Source organism: Lissotriton helveticus, chromosome 7 (genome assembly GCF_964261635.1).
Source record: "Lissotriton helveticus chromosome 7, aLisHel1.1, whole genome shotgun sequence".
Classification (NCBI taxonomy): domain Eukaryota; kingdom Metazoa; phylum Chordata; class Amphibia; order Caudata; family Salamandridae; genus Lissotriton; species Lissotriton helveticus.
Genome location: NC_136068.1, coordinates 281,255,913 through 281,273,833, shown reverse-complemented (window position 1 = coordinate 281,273,833; position 17,921 = coordinate 281,255,913). Strand labels below are relative to the sequence as shown.

General features: G+C 42.2%; 1 protein-coding gene across 1 annotated transcript in view; it reads left to right on the top strand.

The window, feature by feature from the left end:
* LOC144768422 (protein-glutamine gamma-glutamyltransferase E-like) overlaps positions 1 to 11,208 on the top strand; it is a 370,967-nt gene extending 359,759 nt beyond the window's left edge. Inside the window, exons 12-13 of the mRNA XM_078652065.1 lie at positions 626 to 759; positions 9,473 to 11,208. Coding sequence (XP_078508191.1) covers positions 626 to 759; positions 9,473 to 9,653 — 315 coding nt within the window. The 3' untranslated portion in view covers positions 9,654 to 11,208. The remainder of the gene's footprint in view (positions 1 to 625; positions 760 to 9,472) is intronic.
* Positions 11,209 to 17,921: the final 6,713 nt, after the last annotated feature.

Genomic DNA, 17,921 nt, shown 5'->3' with positions numbered 1-17,921 from the left:
GGATGTTTGATTCAACTAGCAATTCTCACTCAGTCTCAAATTGTGTTCCTTTTTTCACCAATCCTTGGCAAGTCTTAGAGTGGTATTAATATTCAGACTGGAACGTCTGTATTTTAACAACATTATTCTTTTTTTTAAAATGGTCTCATTTTTCTTAAAGCAGTGTTATCAAATTTAAGGAGAGTTTTCATTGGCATATTTAAATTAATCAGTAGCCCTTGGTTTTTTAAGTACAGTGACCATGATGTTATTCTAAATTCTGAAATCAGATGAGATCATGTGCTTTCAACGCAATATGGCCGTACAAAATTAACAAATCTCATATGATGTTGAAGAGAAAATAAGTATTGTCAAAAACCATGAATTTGATATCTTCCTGTCACCTCCAGATTTTTTCTTCCCACTCTCACTGTCAGCCTGACAAATTTCTGTGCATTTATTTCTTAATAAATATCATCTTCTCTTCTCTCAATGCTTCAGTCTCACCCAGGTTCCACATTTCATTACCCTCCCCTTCACTTATGCCTTCCTCTTTGCTTGTCACATAATGTTTCTATCAACTTTTCTCCCCACCTGGCCTCTACATTTTTTGCTCTTTGCTAAATCACTTTATCTTGTCGTGCAGGTGCTTGGTCCAGTTGTTGTGAACAAGCCTGGTAAAGGAAGCGTCACATTTTCCAACCCTCTCTCAGAGGAATTAACAGATGGCAAACTGACTATTGTGGGTGCCTCCTTGATAAACGCAGTACTAGAGATAATGTAAGTAGACAATGACTTATTCATGATGTAGGATGTTCTGCCTGTATTTTAGCAAATGGCAATAACAAGACCTTGATGTTCTGAAATAGGTGAGAGCACTCACATTTCTAGAGGAAATTCTAACACTCCAGGCATTAGATGTTTTCCACTAGGATTTTACTGTTTAAGTGTGTGAGGTGAGGTGCAGTTGACATGGCACAGCTCATAATCCAGGTTAAGCAAAAACGTCTCATTTATGGCCAAATCTTGAACTTGCAATAACATTTTATTTGGTGCCATAGTAGCATCGAACGCACAAAGTGTTTACAAAACTGTATTTACAAAATAACCTTTCCATTTTACCTTTCCGTCAGAAAACTGTACTGGAAAAAAGCTTTCAAAGTAACTTTAAACTTTAAACTAAACAGTGATATGCTCCTCAAAAACAGACATTGGCCTTTAAATACCTCCTTTACTGACTTCGTATTTTGCCAATCTGGTAATTTCTAGGCTAAGTGTATGTATTGAGCTAGCCTTGGCAATCAATCAATCAATCAATCAATCAATCAATCACTCATAGCATTTATAAAGCACACTAATCAACCGTGAGGGTCTCAAGGCGCTGGGGGGTGGGGAATGCCGCTACTTCTAAAAAAGCCAGGTCTTGAGGAGTCTTCTGAAGGTCAGCAGGTCTTGAGTCTGCCGTAGGTGGGTGGGGAGGGTGTTCCAGGTCTTGGCGGCAACAGTTCCAACTACCTGTCCAAATCTGAAGTTGATGAGAGGAGGCTACTGCCACCTGGCAGCTGGATTATATGTATGTGGAAATAGATCCTACTTCCAACATCTGTTGAGTTTAGCTTGCCAATGTCCAGCATCTCATCCCTTGAAAAACTCTTGAAAAGGGAGTAATACTATTACCATTTTAAGCTATAGGACCTGGTTTTAATTTTGGCGGATGGTTTACTCACAACGGTGGTGGACATCCCGCTCGCGTAAATATAAATACCATTATGTCCTATGGGATTTATATTTCGGCGGACAGGATATCTATAACCGTTACGACAGAGTAACCCATCTGCCGAAATCTAAATCAGGCACATAGTTTTTGGGGAATGTAGAAGACTTCCCTGTGTCTTACTGCTTCAAAAAATTGATTGGAGGTTATCTGGTGTAGGCTGGCAGGTAAAACAGCCCAGGCACCCCCTGCTGTCCCCACCACACATGCATCTTAGGAGGGATAGTCTTCACTTGGTGACCTCTAAAAAAAGGAGGTGGGAAACAGAGAAATGGGCTTTCCTGCCATCTTAAGTGTTGGACCCTGCCTCTCTCAATACTGTTAGACATTGCTCAAAAGTCACTGAGCAGTATTTTAGGAATTTCACGTTGATGCCCCTACAGTTGGGTTGGGCCTTCTCTGTTGTATTTGAGAGAGTAAAGTGTGTGGCTGTACTGCCTTCTTCTCTTTTTTTCAAGGACATACAAGCCTTTTAAACAAACTTCACCTCACTTGAGCACCTACACTATGTCCCTAATCACTACTGCAATAACCAGTGGTATTCCTCCTGGTGGAGGTAAGCGAACTACAAAAAGGGAGCCCAATGATGACGCCTACACGTTTCTAGATTTTGGCGGAGAACCAAGATATACCGCATCACGACCTTACTAAACGAGATTGAGGGCTTCTAATTACAAAGTTGCTACCCCTGGTTACTCAGGTCGAGTGATTCATTCCCCACTTGATTTTTGTACTGCCTTCTTGCCAGGCAGTTCAATGGCATTGATCTGACAATTTGTGACTTTTCACCACCCTGGCTTCTAAATTGAGGTCAACTCTCCTACAATTACAGTGATTGTATACATTATTAATATTTAACATTTCTGTGCCTATGAAATGCTCTTGTACAACCTCCATAAAGGCTAGCCTTGAGAATGCAGAAACGGGTACTTTGCCTCGTTTGCTGAGAGCCACAAAATGGACTCTCCCAGTGTGACGTGAAGGCATCCTTGGACTTTGTCGTCCAGCTCTCCTGTTAAAGGTACATATGCTTGCTCCATCTTCCAAGGTTAACTTCAGCTTGAGTCATGCACTATTCTGTGACCAAGTGGTGAAAGTTTAGATTTATTCCTCCAATATAGATCATATTTGATGTAGAGATTCAATAGAAAGAAAATGTAATTTAAGTGTTCCTCCTACACATTAACATAGTGAAAGTGTATTTCACATTGAGTGCTTGGGTTGGCAGAAACTAAAATGGACAAGCCTTCAGGTACGTTGTGCTGACTGCACTTTACATGTTCGTGTCGGCCCAAAATAATTTGGCATAATAAAAAAGTGATGTGCACCAAAATATGTTTTCAAAACATAAAATTCAAACTACTAGCTTGTGAAAACGAATAGATAATAATATTATTATTAAGTTAGCTGTTTCCTGAAGTCATCAGTATCCACAATGCACCTCATTCCAAAGTGTACATCTTTCCTTTATACCAACCCAGTTGAAGCTTACAGCTCCGAAGCACAAGTGTTTCCTCTGGTATCCTAAACCCATCTTGTTTAACTCCAAATATTCGGTCGTGGTGATTGCCTTGGCTTCCTTAAATTTGAATGATCACAGTCTCCTGCTTGTGAACAATATCATCACACATCATTCTTAGAAGCTACAGCTTCACACTACATAGTTGACTCTGTGTGTGAATTTCACTCTTGTGAAATAGCTTCCCACAAGAAATGCAAGAACTTTTGAGCATATATTTATGTGCAGGAGCACATCTTTGCCTCATTGTTGGAATGATCTTGTAGTCATTATTGAACACACTGTATCACAGCACTGTGTTTACACAGCAGCTGCATGCAACTTGATCTATTGTTTTACTGTGCTGGATGTATCAGTCATGCTCGGAGCACAGAGGCTGGGCAGAACGGTTCACATAAATCCCAGACGATTCCTTGTGATCCGCTGTGAATCCATTGCTGTAGGCATTCAAGTATAGCCACTATGTCAAAGTAAAGGGGCTGTTTCCAAAGAGGTCCTCATGCAGCAGTCCACGTGACCTCTTTCTGCCCAATTACCAAAGCCGCAATTCACAAGATGGAAACTTCTGCTCATGGAAGCTCTAACTGTGTAAACCTTTACTTACTGACATTGGTAGTCAGTAACCTTCCAGTGGTTTGTGAACACTGGAGAAGTTACTAACTATTCACTCTTTCATTTTCTTATAAATTGCAGGGGATGGATGGAAGTCCCTTCATTGCACCCTTTCCTGGTGATTTTAGAAAGAATAATAACTTTGAAGTAGCAAGTTGACAAGTAAACTTACAATTTGCAGGGTAATATTTAAATATATTATGATTTGGTTTAGTCCCTCACAAAGCTATCCAATTTCCGCATCACAGGCCTGAAGGACCCCGTGCCCTTATGTTGCTTGATCTAACGTTTGCAAGGGACATCTCACATGGGTACTCCCATTGCAAGTGAGTTCTTTCAGGAATTATAGGCCCCTCATCACCGGAGTTGTCTTACTGGAGCCTAGGCAAACATCCAAGCCATCTTCACAGACACTGGCCAGCCTAGAAGCTGCTTTAAAGAGGTTGAAAAAGACCTTTACCATGAGCAGCACGTGGAAAGTTCTAAGCATCTTCACAGTAGCAGCCCTGCACCCCTAAACAACATAACCCTCTTACAGCAATAACTCAATTATTTCAGGAATTGACCAAACATCGATAGAATTTACAAGCAATTTATATAATCTGGGTAGGTAAATTGACACAGTCATGTGCATGGTTTTCTTCCAATTTTCAACTTATATTAAGTAAATATCTACCTTCTTACGTTTCAACTTCCCGTTTTGTGGCTTTAAATTAGGTTATCGCTCTTACAGTGAAAGAAAATCTATTTGGAAGGGACATGACAGGAAGATGAGAATATATAGAGAAGTCATAATCTAAGTCTTTAGCCAGTGATTCTATCTCATAGGTGCCGTTTTCATAGCTGGGCCATTTTATGTACATTTCTGATTTTGTCCCCAAATATCAGTTAGTCATTTATAGTTAATTAGCTAATTATCTGAGAGACAAAAGTGTATTATGGTTTGAAAATACATATTCTGCCTAAATACAATTTTTATGTCACAGTTTGATTTTTTTTTGTAAACTTTTTTAATTTTGCCAAAACACCAGCTGTATTTGTTGTCGAAAATGCATTATTTTGCCTTTAAATAGTAGCTCTTCAATTTTTAGTAAAAACAACTTTTTCTTTACATGTCAGCAATTGTCTGGAAATACATTAATTTTATCATCAAGTAGCAGTGTTTCGTTTCCATAAGCATACATCTTGTAATTTCCTGATAATAAACTATGTGTTTGTAACCAAGGCTGGACTGGCCGTAGCGGGCACCAGGCATCTCCCCAGTGGACCGCCAGTGTAGGGGCCAGTTTTGGGCCCCTAGGGGTCCATTTTTGTTACAGGGCCGTTTGTGCAAAATAGCTGTAATATCTTCCCCTGTGACAAAATCGTCCGAAACTGGCCCTGGCAGACAGCTCAACTGCATTCCCAATCCCCTGGGGGCTGGCCGAGCACTCTTCCAGGGCTCGTTTTGGTTCCCAGTTCGGCCCTGTTTGTAACGATTCTAGTTTATACAATTTGTCTGTTTGTGAAAAACAAAAGTGTATTATGCTTTGAAAATACAAATTTGTATGTTTTAGTAAATTTGCTCCCCAAACTTCTTCTACAGTTGTTTGAAATCTCATCACCTTTGCTTTACATTATCACTTTTAGTTTATTTTTACAGAAACTGCAATTCTACATAAACATCAGCTTGTATTTCTTTGTGAAAGACACATTGTTTTGAATTTCAAGACCAGCTTTTCAATTTTAGTAAAATAATCACCACTGCGTCCCTGCAAATTGAGGGACGGCCCTCTGGGCTCAACTTGAAGTTGAAATCGCTTATGCGATATTTTCAATCTGATAAATATAATCCAATCGTTGTATTCAATCAATAAACATCATCCAATTTGGGTTATAACTGGTATATTTATTCCATCTTCTATAGTTTCAAATTGTTATGTTGTACATCACATTCAATTTATATCCGTTATTTCATATTCTCGCAAGGTCCCAATGCATTTCGTGCCATCAGGCACTTCATCAGGGGAATCTGTAAATTAATATATATGATGAGGACCCACATTCTCGTAATACGTATTACAAAATACTATAACATCCTGTTTAAACAATAGTGAGAATCTAGCTCTTAAAACATGTCTCCAATAATTTACACTTACAAAGTTCAATGCGTATTAAATAAAGCATTAGTATGATAGTAAACTATTGTACAAATTTGCAGCAAGTGGGCAGCAACGTCATACATGAAAATGATCATTTATATATCAGTTATAACCCAAATTGGATGATGTTTATTGATTGAATACAAGATTGGATTATATTTATCAGATTGAAAATATCGCATAAGCGATTTCAACTTCAAGTTGCGCCCAGAGGGCCGTCCCTCAATTTGCAGGGACGCAGTGGTGATTATTTAACTTGAACACCTCAAGGAGGACGAGGTGATACCTCCGCGGCACGCTACAAAAGAATTAAACTGGAATCAATAGCCTGTGCACAGTCATAAATCCTTTGTTCAATTTTAGTAAAAGCAATTTTTTTCTTCATTCTATCTGCTATTTTTTGGAAATACATTTATTTTATTGTTAATTACCATTGTTTTATTTTTTTGTAAATAATCTTTTTACTCCAACTATTTCCTTGAAATGGACTCATATGCCATCAAATACGTTGTTTGTTCGCTAACAATATACACCTGTTTGCACCCAAATATAACTTTTCATTATTAGCAAAAAAATTATTTCCATAAGCATTCACCTTTTCTGGCAATAAAATAATTGTGTCCGTGATTGTTCTAGTGCATAAAATATGTCTGGCTGCAAATATAATATTAAGTGAGAGGGGACAGCACAGAACACTGCCATTCTTGTGTGGAAAATGCCTCTTTGTTGCACAAAATAAATATAACCTAGGCCAATTACCTTACAAAACTATTTGCCTCACTATACATGCATAACAACTAATGTTTGTCATACCCCCAATCCTAAATGTCCCCCCACACTTCCTCAACTACCTCTCTCGCTGTCTTCTACATCATAAACTAACTAAATATCTTTGTTCTCAAACTTAAGCCTCTTAACTCCCTGCTTTCTGTAATTGCACACTTACTCTCCCCTACAACCCCTTTCCAAATAGCTCACCCATCCCAGCAACCATAAAACCATCTGAGCTTTCCTCCAACCACTGTCTAGCACAATATCAGCAACCTGCCCACTATCCCACTATGCACCAGATCCAACAACAATTGCCCTAGAGTTTACACCCTTCCTAATCAAAACAGGGGGATGGGCGGGTGGAACAAAATATAACCCTGCCAACACTACCAGCCATCATGTTGATAACTAACAAAATGGTGGCTGGTAGCCCAAACATATATGTTCCCACCACCCACCCTACAACCTAATCTCCCTGGAGTCAGTGGATTGCACCACGCCCAAAATCTCCCAGAGTACAGACCTCCCTTGTCATCTGCCCCCAAAAGCTCTTATTATATTTTAATCAAGAACTCTCATATCCAGCTGACTCGCATACATAAAAATTGACATAATTAACACCATCATATGCAAGGAGCAACTTCATCCTCACATGTCAGTGCATTGCCCCACATTATCTTGTCTATACATCAGATGGCTGAAATATCCATCAGATGGCCACTGTGTTCCAGTGAAGTCCATATATCTAAGAGATGGCCAGAACAAACTAGGGATGTTCACATTATGTCAAGAATGGTCGTTAGATTGTAGGAATGTTCAAGAGATGCTCGCAATAGCAACCAGGTGCCAGGAGTGGACATCATTTATTCCTAGAGTACTCAGCATATGCCATGCTCTCTATGTAAGTGATTCACGCCATATGAGAGGCATTCCTACCAAGTCTAAAGTAGGCAGGAATGGCCTCCAGATGCCAGAAGTCGATTCCAGAGGCATAGGATGTTCTGCAAATCCATAGGCACTCTCAAACACATACAGACACATGACTATAAACACACAAAAAACAAAATATGAATGCAAATATATACTAGAAATACAGACACAGACCTATTCACTTGGGTGTACACCCATGCTCAGACACACACTACATAGAAAGACTCACAGAAACCGATACAAGTACACACGCACATAAGATAGGCAAGTTCACACATACACACAAGATTGCTTGCTGTCACCTGCACCTAGTAACTCCTGTAGTAAGCAAACACTACGGGCCTGTTTCACAGAACTAACTTAAGACAAAATCCTAAACTTACTACCATTTACTCATTCTGTGAATACCAAAATGAGTAAGTGCACTTACTCATTTTGGTTTTCACAGAAGGCACTTACTCATCAATGAGTAAGTGCCTTCTATGAATACCAAAATGAGTAAGTGCCTTCTGTGAATTCCAAAATGAGTAAGTGCCTTCTTTGAATACAAAAATGGTAGTAAGTTTAGGATTTTTCCTTAGGTTAGTTCTGTGAATCGGCCCATACAATTCTGCAAGACTATTTTACAACTCTTAACCATGGCAGAACCCGGTCAAGCTGCAGTGGAGCTGACAAAGGGAGATTGGTTGACATTATCACATGCCATGGCTCCGCCAAACAGTTGTATTCATAGGGGCTTATTTACAAACCCCTTGCTTGCCAATTGTTCACTTTTAATATGGGAAAAAGTGATGCACGAGTGGCACAGGGGGCTTGTATATAAGCTTCACTGTTTCCTTTTTTGTGATGCCAATAGCTGGTGTGTGTAAGTGAATGAACCAAGGGCCACACTTAGTATAACTGTGTACTTTTGTCATGCTATGCAAAAAGCAATAGTGCACACAGGAAATTAACATGGACAAAATGGATGCACAAGGAAACCCAAATTATGAGAACACTTAAGGGCCATTTACGAGTTTAGCAGTCCCGTGGTGGTGGTCAGAGCATGCCACACTGCAGCACCACCCACCCTATTCTGAGCGTAGTGGTCAGACTATCACAGGAGCGCTGCAACTGCTGGGAGACGGTGACCCCGCGATGGTGAGACAGCGGTCACAGGCACAAATATCCTGGCGGTGCCACTGTGGAAATTCTGAGCATATTATGAGTTGGCTCACCACCGTCCTTTCCATGGTGGTGAGCCCGCTATGGAAAGTGTGATGTTGAGGCAACTCAGGGGGCACTTACAGGGCCCTCTGCCACCTCTGTGCATGGGGGTGCATGCAAGGGGGCACATATTGTGCCACCCTGTATTGTTGCACTCCCAGTTCCTGTACGGGAAGGAATGCATGACATGGTCCATTTCATCCTGTGCAAGAAAGCACTGCGTTGGTCACCCAGCAATGCCTTTCTAAAGCTCTCCTTTAAGCCTGGCAAAGGCACCACTGTGGGACCTCCGCAGCACCATCAGTCTGACTTAGATTCCAGTCAGAATCCTGCGGGTGGTTTCACTACGGGTTTGGTGGTCCTCCCGTGGAGCGCTGCTATGGCTCTCTGTGGGAGAACTGCTAAACATGTATTCAGGCTCTTAGTGTTACAAGTATAATGTGGATGCTTTACTGGGGGGTTCTCAGTGAGTTTCTCTACTGCAGTGACTCCATTTGGCAGATTAAGTGTACTAACTGTTACTTTCTTTTATCATTTCAGAGTAATTTCAATAAAGCCAAAGGAGACCATCATAATTCCATTTGACATCAGCCCCATTGCCATGGGCAACAAGCAGCTTGCAGTCAACTTCTCTTGTAACAAGTTTTGTAATGTAAAAACGTTTGTGGAAGTTGTGGTAGTTGAAGATAATATTTCCAATTTAACAAAAGGTAGTTTGTAAAATGATAGTATCTTGCATTGCAGGTCATAATACATCTTCTCATTCTTATCTTTTCTAATCTTAAAAAGTTTGAAGTCAAGTTCAGAAGACCGCCTTGAAACTGGGAAAAACCAGCCATGGTGCGTTCTCAGCTCAGGTACCTCCTTGGACCTTATGATTCCTGGCATTACATCACCTGCAGCGCTAAGGCTCCCGCAGGCTGTAATAACAGTGACGTGAGACCAAAATTTCAAACATGGAACCAAGATTTAAAATAATATTTTCTTCCAGACATATGTTCCCAAGACTATTGTTGCCCAGTGACCTTTGCATTCTTGCCACAAGTAACTCTCTTTTTCAAGCCCCTATAAAAAGCCCCACACCTGCGGGCCAGTCACACGTTAATTGAACAGCGGAATCTCTAACCATCTGTTAATCTAGCTTCTCTCAACTTGCATTAAAACATGTGATACCCTGCTCTGATGTTTAATATGTTAGTGTTTCTTCCGATCAAAACAATATTAACCAAGTAAGTATATCTATACAAGTACATGAAAATTGGTTTCTAGAAGCATTTGGGGCCTGAGTACCAGTCTTGCGGCCAAACGCCGTTCCCTGGCAGTGGAGCTGCGGTCAGTAGGTGACAATATGCTTGGCGGGCCCGTGGGTCCCGCCAAGCATATTACGAGTTTCCTCCTAGCTACGGTTTTCATGGCGGTTTTTCCGCAATGAAAACCGTGGCAGAGAATAAACTAAGGAGGACCTACAGGGCCCCCTTGATCGTCTGTGCCATGTGGTGCCTTCAGGGGGAAACAACAAGTGGCCCCCCTGTGTGCATACACCCTTGTTCCTGCATGGCATGGACTTTTCAGTCCATGCTGTGCTGGAACAATTTTGGGTGTTCCAATTGTTGTGCCAATTTTCAGGGCACCGCCGTGGGAACATCAAACAAAACCCTGCCAGACACAAGAAATACGTATAATCCGGCGGGCGGCCCGACCATGGGTTTGGCAGTGCGGTGGAAGTTGGACCCGGTGCTGCACAGCCAAACTCATAATCAGGCCCATGGTAGTTTCATCTCAATTTTAGAATTATGATAATTAGCTAGTGAAAAAGGCCTGGAATTAAAAATGGATTTTACTAAGATGATCAGCGGGAGGAGGCCCATAACCCATAAACACCTATTTGTGGCTTTGGAGTCCTGGAAATTGTTATTTCAATGTTCCAGATATTATTGCCCGTACTAAGAGTTTGAGAGGGTTGTGAGATTAGCGCTATTTAAGGGGTCACTTTCAAACATTTGAAGATAAAGAAACAATGGGGCTTATTAGCAAGAACCTCATTAAAGTTATCGCTGTTTTAGCAGCAGGAAACTGCTGCTAAAATGGCAATAATGGGCTTGCTAATATGCGTTATAGAATTCCAATAGAAGCCCAGGTTAGATGTCCTGCACATCTAGCCTGGGCTTCTATTGGAATTCTGTAACACATAATAGCAAGTCGATTATTGCCGTTTTAACTGCCAGCTAAAACATCGATAATTTTAATGAGGTTCTTGCTAATATGCCCCACTATTTTTGCATACAGGTCATCCAGCCTGTGAGGATCTGCAGACCTGAAGGAACAAGACAAAAATCTAAGCCCTCAATAAATGTATAGCAGGAGTTTGCACCCCAACAGATTTATAAGCCATGCATAACCTTCGCACAATCTAAGCATCTTTTTAATCCACAAACATTTTGCCAAGAGAAACCTGATGACATTTGTTCCAGAATGCCCTATTCACAATGTTTTTACTTGAAAATGCAATTTTTAGTGTTGTTTTGCTAGAAAATGATGCAATTCATCCTAAACACCAGCTTGTTTTCTTTTGGAAAGAGCATTATTTTACCTTTAAATACTAGCCATTCAATTTGAGTAAAAACAATGTTTTCTTCATTCGGAAATCTGCTGTTTTCTGGAGATAAATTATTTTTTATCATTTGCTTAACATTGGACAATATTCTCGAATGCACCTGTGCTAACACACGTTTCTTCAACATTCATCAAAAATGTTCATATTTTAAAACACTGGTGATGCTGGGATTCCCACCTAGATTTTTACCTTATCACTCCCAAGGAATCCCCAGGTCGACAGATCTCTTTAGTCTGCTTGGAAGTGTGAAGGAAGTTCTTAAATTTAAAACTCATTTGACGGATTATCAAAATCAATACTTTTAATCTAAAGGACTACTGACTCCAAGGAAAGTTGAAAGAATTTATTACAAAGCCAAAAATAACCGGACATACAAGCACCTCAGCAAGAGGTTCAAGAAATAAACTGGCACTAATACAAACATAATCCTACGCAAGAGTCTCAGACGACTCAGAATAAAAAGCAAAGTCAATTCAAGAAGCATTAGACATGCAATCTCTGTGCCCACTGGAACTCTCGGCTGCATCTGTTCCAATTGAAAGAAAAAGGTTAGTCTGTCCCTACACTGATTCTAAAGTGACCTACCTACTTAACATACCTCCCAGGCAAGAGAAAAAGGTGTCAGCCGTGAAGGCTCCCTAAGAAGCACATGCACTTTTTCCAGGTAAGTAGCCTAAACTACCAAACTCGTTCTAAGATGCTCCTTAGTTTCTCCTGCCTAGTCCGAACTAAGACCCATGTCTAACTGCACATCCAATTGGACTGCCTTAGACAGGACTAAGTCTAAACCCAACTGACCCTAACCCTAGCTTCACTAAGATCGAACTAGCTCTCCACCCTCGGGGCACTTCCCCTAATACAAAATCCCAAAAACAAGGGTTACGCCCATGTCACTCCTCCTTCAGCAGGTACAGCCTCTCGTTCTTTTCCAGTGTCGAAACTTCTTCTTCCAAAAACCATTGCTGTGGGGGAACATCCTTTACGACATGGATGTTACCCAGCAGTACTATTACGACGCGTCTTTTACAACGCAAGTCGTAACCACGACTTGCGCTGGAGGGCGCTCTAAGATAAGGATTAGTAGATTTACTATTCCAACACCTTCCATACTGTACGTAGGCTGGTGTTGGAATAGTAAATTAAACTATTCCTAAGTCCGCAACCCTACAGGGCAAGTCGTGGTAACGACTTGCGTTGTAAAAGACGCGTTGTAACTGTACGCGTGGTAATACCACGCGTTTTACCGTCGTACATCCATTGCTGTGTCCTTGGATCCCAGGCACCTACTCCGCCAAATGTTGCAAATGCACCTGCCAGCACATTCCCTTCGTCTCCACTCCTACTGATCTAACTTCTAAACAATGGCTCAGTATACCTAATTTTTTTTTTTTATTTTTTTTTTAAAGAGATTTATAAAGCGCATGGCTGCCCTTGAGCGTCCCAGCGCTAAAACAGAACACAGGACTACCACCCAAACACAACTGAAGCAAAGCCTAACGGGGGAAGAGATAAGTTTTCAATGCCTTGCGGAAACGCACTAGATTGGGTTCTTTCCGCAGGGCCGTCGGCAGAGCATTCCATAGTTGGCCTGCATTAATAGAGAACCGGCGACCGCCGGACTTCACCTTTTTGGCTCTGGGTATCACCACAAAATTACCATCATCCGAGCGAAGGGCTCGCGTAGGTTTGTAAGGGCGCACCAGGTCTCTAAGGATTGGAGGGCCTGATCCTTGCAAAGCTTTGAACACGATGCAAAGGGATTTAAATTTTATGCGAGCTCGGATTGGAAGCCAATGCAAGGCCTTGAGAGCAGGCTTAGCTGATGATCTTTTGGCAGTACCAGTGAGCATTCTTGCAGCCGCATTCTGAGCTCTTTGGAGCACATTCAGGGTGGATTCTGGTGAGCCAAGGAATAAGGCATTGCTATAATCGAGCCTTGACATGACTAATCCTTGAACCAGAAGTTTCCGGGAGTTTTCCGGGAGTAGCGGGAGGATCTTCCGTACTGACCTGAGCAGTCCATAGCAAGTCCCAGCCACTCGTTTAGCTTGAGTGGTCATTGACAGTTCAGGTTCAAGCCAAACCCCCAAACTTTTTATTGCTTCTTTGGGAACTGGGGGGGCACCTAGACTGTCCGGCCACATGGATTTGGGGAGTGTTGAACATAGATTGCCAAGAAGCATCAGCTCCGTTTTCGTCCCATTTAGTTTAAGCCGGGACTCCGACATCCATGACATGATGTTAACAAGACATGATGCGAACTTTTCCCCCTGGCTTTCCGAGAGGGACAGCGAGACGATCAATTGAGTGTCGTCTGCGTAGGTTGCGATTTTCACAACGAAGGGTGAAACCACCTCCTCCAGTGGGGCCATGTAGATGTTAAAAAGCGTAGGGCTCAGTGAGGAGCCCTGCGGTACTCCACACTGAAGGGGGGTAGGCAGAGATCGAAGATTGCCTTCGCAGACCTGATAAGTCCGGCCACTCAAGTACGACGCGAGCCATTTGAGGGCCGACCCTCTCACTCCAATCTTCCCCAAACGGTTGATCAGGATATTATGATCAACCGTATCAAATGCAGCGCTTAGATCAAGGAGGACCACCGCAGCGGATCCTCCCGAATCCAAGATGCATCTGCCTTCCTCCACCATTGAAATCAAGGCCGAATCGGTTCCCTGGCCAGGCCGAAAGCCCGTCTGAGTACGACCCAGTAGATCATTAGATTCCAGGAAATGCGAAAGGTGGCGGTTGGCAAACTTCTCGGCGATCTTATTCAGCCCGGGCAGAAGCGAGATGGGACGGTAATTCGCCAAATCGGCCGGATCAAGGCCTGCCTTTTTCAGAAGGGCCTTGACAATGGCTTGCTTCCAGCTAGGTGGGACAATGCCGTGGGTGAATGAGGCATTCAGCAGGTCGATAGCTGGGCCTGCAATGATGTTCGTAAATTGCTTGAGGATCCGAATGGGCATGGGGTCCGAAGGGGAGCCGCTATTCAGGGCTGAAAGCTCCTCACAAAAAGCCTCCTTTGAGATGGAGGGGAAGCTATCAAACACCTTTTCAGCCTCTGGAACTGCTATGTCTACCCTACCTGTACTCAGAGGAAGGCTGGCTAAGATGTTCTGTATTTTGACATCAAAAAACTGGGCCAGTTGATTGCATTTATCAGAATTTACCTCATGGGTTACCGGGGGAGTAGGGACAGTGAGAAGCTCTTTAAGGATCTGATAAGTTTCTCTAGAAGAGTTACCTGCCATTCTGATTCTTTCCTCAAAATGGGCGGCTTTGGTCAGATTGCAAGCCACCTTGTATGCTCTCATGGCTTCACGATAGTTATCTTTTTTGGTGGTCGCCCAGTTCTTCCGCCATTCTCGCTCCAGCTTTTTACATTTCTTTCTCATACATCCCAGTTCAGGGGTGTACCAGGAGGACTTGGGGCGGCTCCTTTTATTGGAGATGGCTTTGAGAGGTAGTTCAATATCTAATGCTTGGCGGAGCCAGTCATGGAAAGCAACATCGGCTACCAGGGGATCGCATCCAGATGGGGGGACTGATTGTTCAAGAATACGGGAGAGATTCTCAGTTGATAGTCGTGACCAAATTCTCTTAAAAGTACGAGGTGCCCTAGGACCGGGGGGAGGAGGAGGGTCCCTCATAAAGTTCAATTCAAACGGCACCAGGAAGTGATCCGACCAGGGCATAGGGAGAGGAGGGCTCGTCTGAAGATGTGAGATATTGGAGAACACACAGTCCAACAAGTGTCCCTTCACATGTGTAGGTTCTCGATTGTGGAGCCTAAGGTTAGCTGTCATAAGTTCCGATCTCAGGTCAGATGCTATTTTATCCTCCTGTAGGTCAAAATGAAGATTCAGATCCCCCAGTAGAATGAAATTGGGAGAGGATGCGGCTAAGACGGGAACATGGTCCAGAATGGAGGAGGAAAACTGTTTAATTGTCCCCGGGGGGCGATAAACCAAAATGCCCGAAAGGGAATGATTCGGCGATGACTGGATCCGAAAATAACAGCTTTCTGCATCTTGGATTGGCCCTTTATCCATTCTGCAAGACAACTTCTCCCTGTGAATTATAGCTAAGCCACCTCCCTTTCCCAATGGTCTATGGAGGGACTGAATGAGATAGCCAGATGGAAGGACACTGACTAAATCAGAATCAGAGTCAGCTGACGTCCATGTTTCAGTAAGAAACAGGATGTCTAAGTTAGTGTCTTCAATCAAATGTAGGATTTGTAGTGCGTGTTTAGGCAGGGACCTACAATTCAGAAGCCCTAACCTAAGGGGGTCTTTAGTAGAAACTTTGTTTCCCCCAGCCTGGTCTTTAAATGGACAATAGACACATGGTATGAAAAGGGCATCAGCTCCTAATCCATGATGACAGTAACGCAAGTTTGATGGCTTTAAAAGGACTAATTCCTCTTTCGTGTATATGATGGGAGTGGCTTCAGACACGGGCAGGGTCTCTGGCCCTAGGTCCGTCCTGGCCCGGACGGGCCCAGACGGGCTTGCCTCTGGCGCGCCTCCGGCGCGCCATCGGCGCGCCCGCTGCGCCCGCCCGCTGCGCGGGCGACGAATGGTCGCCATTTATGAAGCGCGAGGTGCAGGAGACGCCCTCGCACTAGACCGCTACCCGTCTGAAAGCCTACCCAAGATGGCGGCCGCAGTCGGCAAAGCCAGTGGTCAGCCCGACGTGATAACAGAGGCCCAAAGAACCGCTCTGAGATGCCCCCAAGCCCCCACAAGTAAGAGCAGAGAACAAATTACCAAAATTAAAATTCTAGTAAGAACACAGTTAAGGTTGTGGAAAATAAAAACGAAGCTTTTTTTAATGAGCTACATGGCCTTGCACTGGCAAAAGAAATGCATGAGAACTATCCCTCTGCACGCTCTAAGTTACAATTTGAAATTCAACTGCAAACATAAGCTTTTCTCAAGGTACAATTCTCAGCCCAACATTTCTAGTCATGCTAAGAAAAACACAATTAGGCCTCTCCTAACATTTCTTCTCTCAGGCCTTTACACTTTTGAATGCATTTCTAATACAACATCATAAGCATTTCATTAATAAATCCTAACATTAATCTCTATGTTAACAAACATTATTCTCATGTTAAAACATTACAATTCTCATTAGGCAGCCTACACGTGCAACTTTAATATGGCACGTTTAATCTCGAGGCACATTACATACACAGAACAATTAATCCTAAATTACTTTAAAAATTATTTCTCTCGGTTAAGCACTACATTAATCAGTAAATTACATAAGCATGATTCTATATACTGCAACACTCTTAATTAGTCCTACGTTTCTAAAACCAAACATTAGTAGGGTCCTCTAAATATGCGGTTGCTGACTGCGGGCGGTTATGATGCACCCCTACAACTTTTCAAACAACATGGCGCTCTATCAACACGTTTGTGCAGTCTGTATTTAAGCACTATTTTAAAATGGTCTTCCACGTAAAGCATAATAAAGCAGACATTTCGCAAATCTCTTTTCATCGACCTTACCCTACCTTGACATGTACATACAATTTTCTAGGACTGGAAGGATAAAAATATATAAAAGCGCAGAAGTATTATGAGAAAAAAATATATTAACTATTGAAAACACATGGAGCTGCACTTTCAGTATGATAATGTATATTAACACAACAAATGTGTTCAACTTTAGTCAATATTAATTCGGACATAAAATGGACAATCACAATCAAAAAAGTACATTCAGAACAAATAACGTACACTTACAGATATTACTGCACATCTGGATTGCATTAGCACAAAGTTACATACAGCAGTCAACACAAATAAACGCAGCCAATAGAATCTAAAATGAACGTTATTAATTCGGAAAATAACTATGTCCACCAGGCCTACACACTACTGCCTCGTGTAGATGTCTGGGTAAAAGATCTTAATGCAAGTACAAATTGAGGAAAGTTACACAATTTGATACTCTCCAAGTTGTGCTTCAATTTCGCCTTCTACTGTGTTTCCTAGACTCATCTAATTATTTTAGCATTTTTTTTGCACCACCTCTTCAGGGTGAGTCATTTGTGAGCTTTACAAAGAACTCAAAACCATATACAGAGAGCAAGAAGACAGAAGTAGCACAGCCAGTGAAACAGTAAAAGGTCAAATAGGAGACTTGGTAATGGTATGGTAGGTTGGTTGTCCGCTCGTCCAGTATCACTTGTAACAGTGGTGCCGCACAGTGCAACGGCAGGTTGGAACTTATAACAGATTTGCATTTGTTGAGAGATTGCGGTTACATTTGATTTGATAGTTTCACATACATCCTGAAATTATGCAATTTAAGATTTTTCCTGAATCTTAGTAGGGTTGGTGCTAAGTCAAGAGGGAG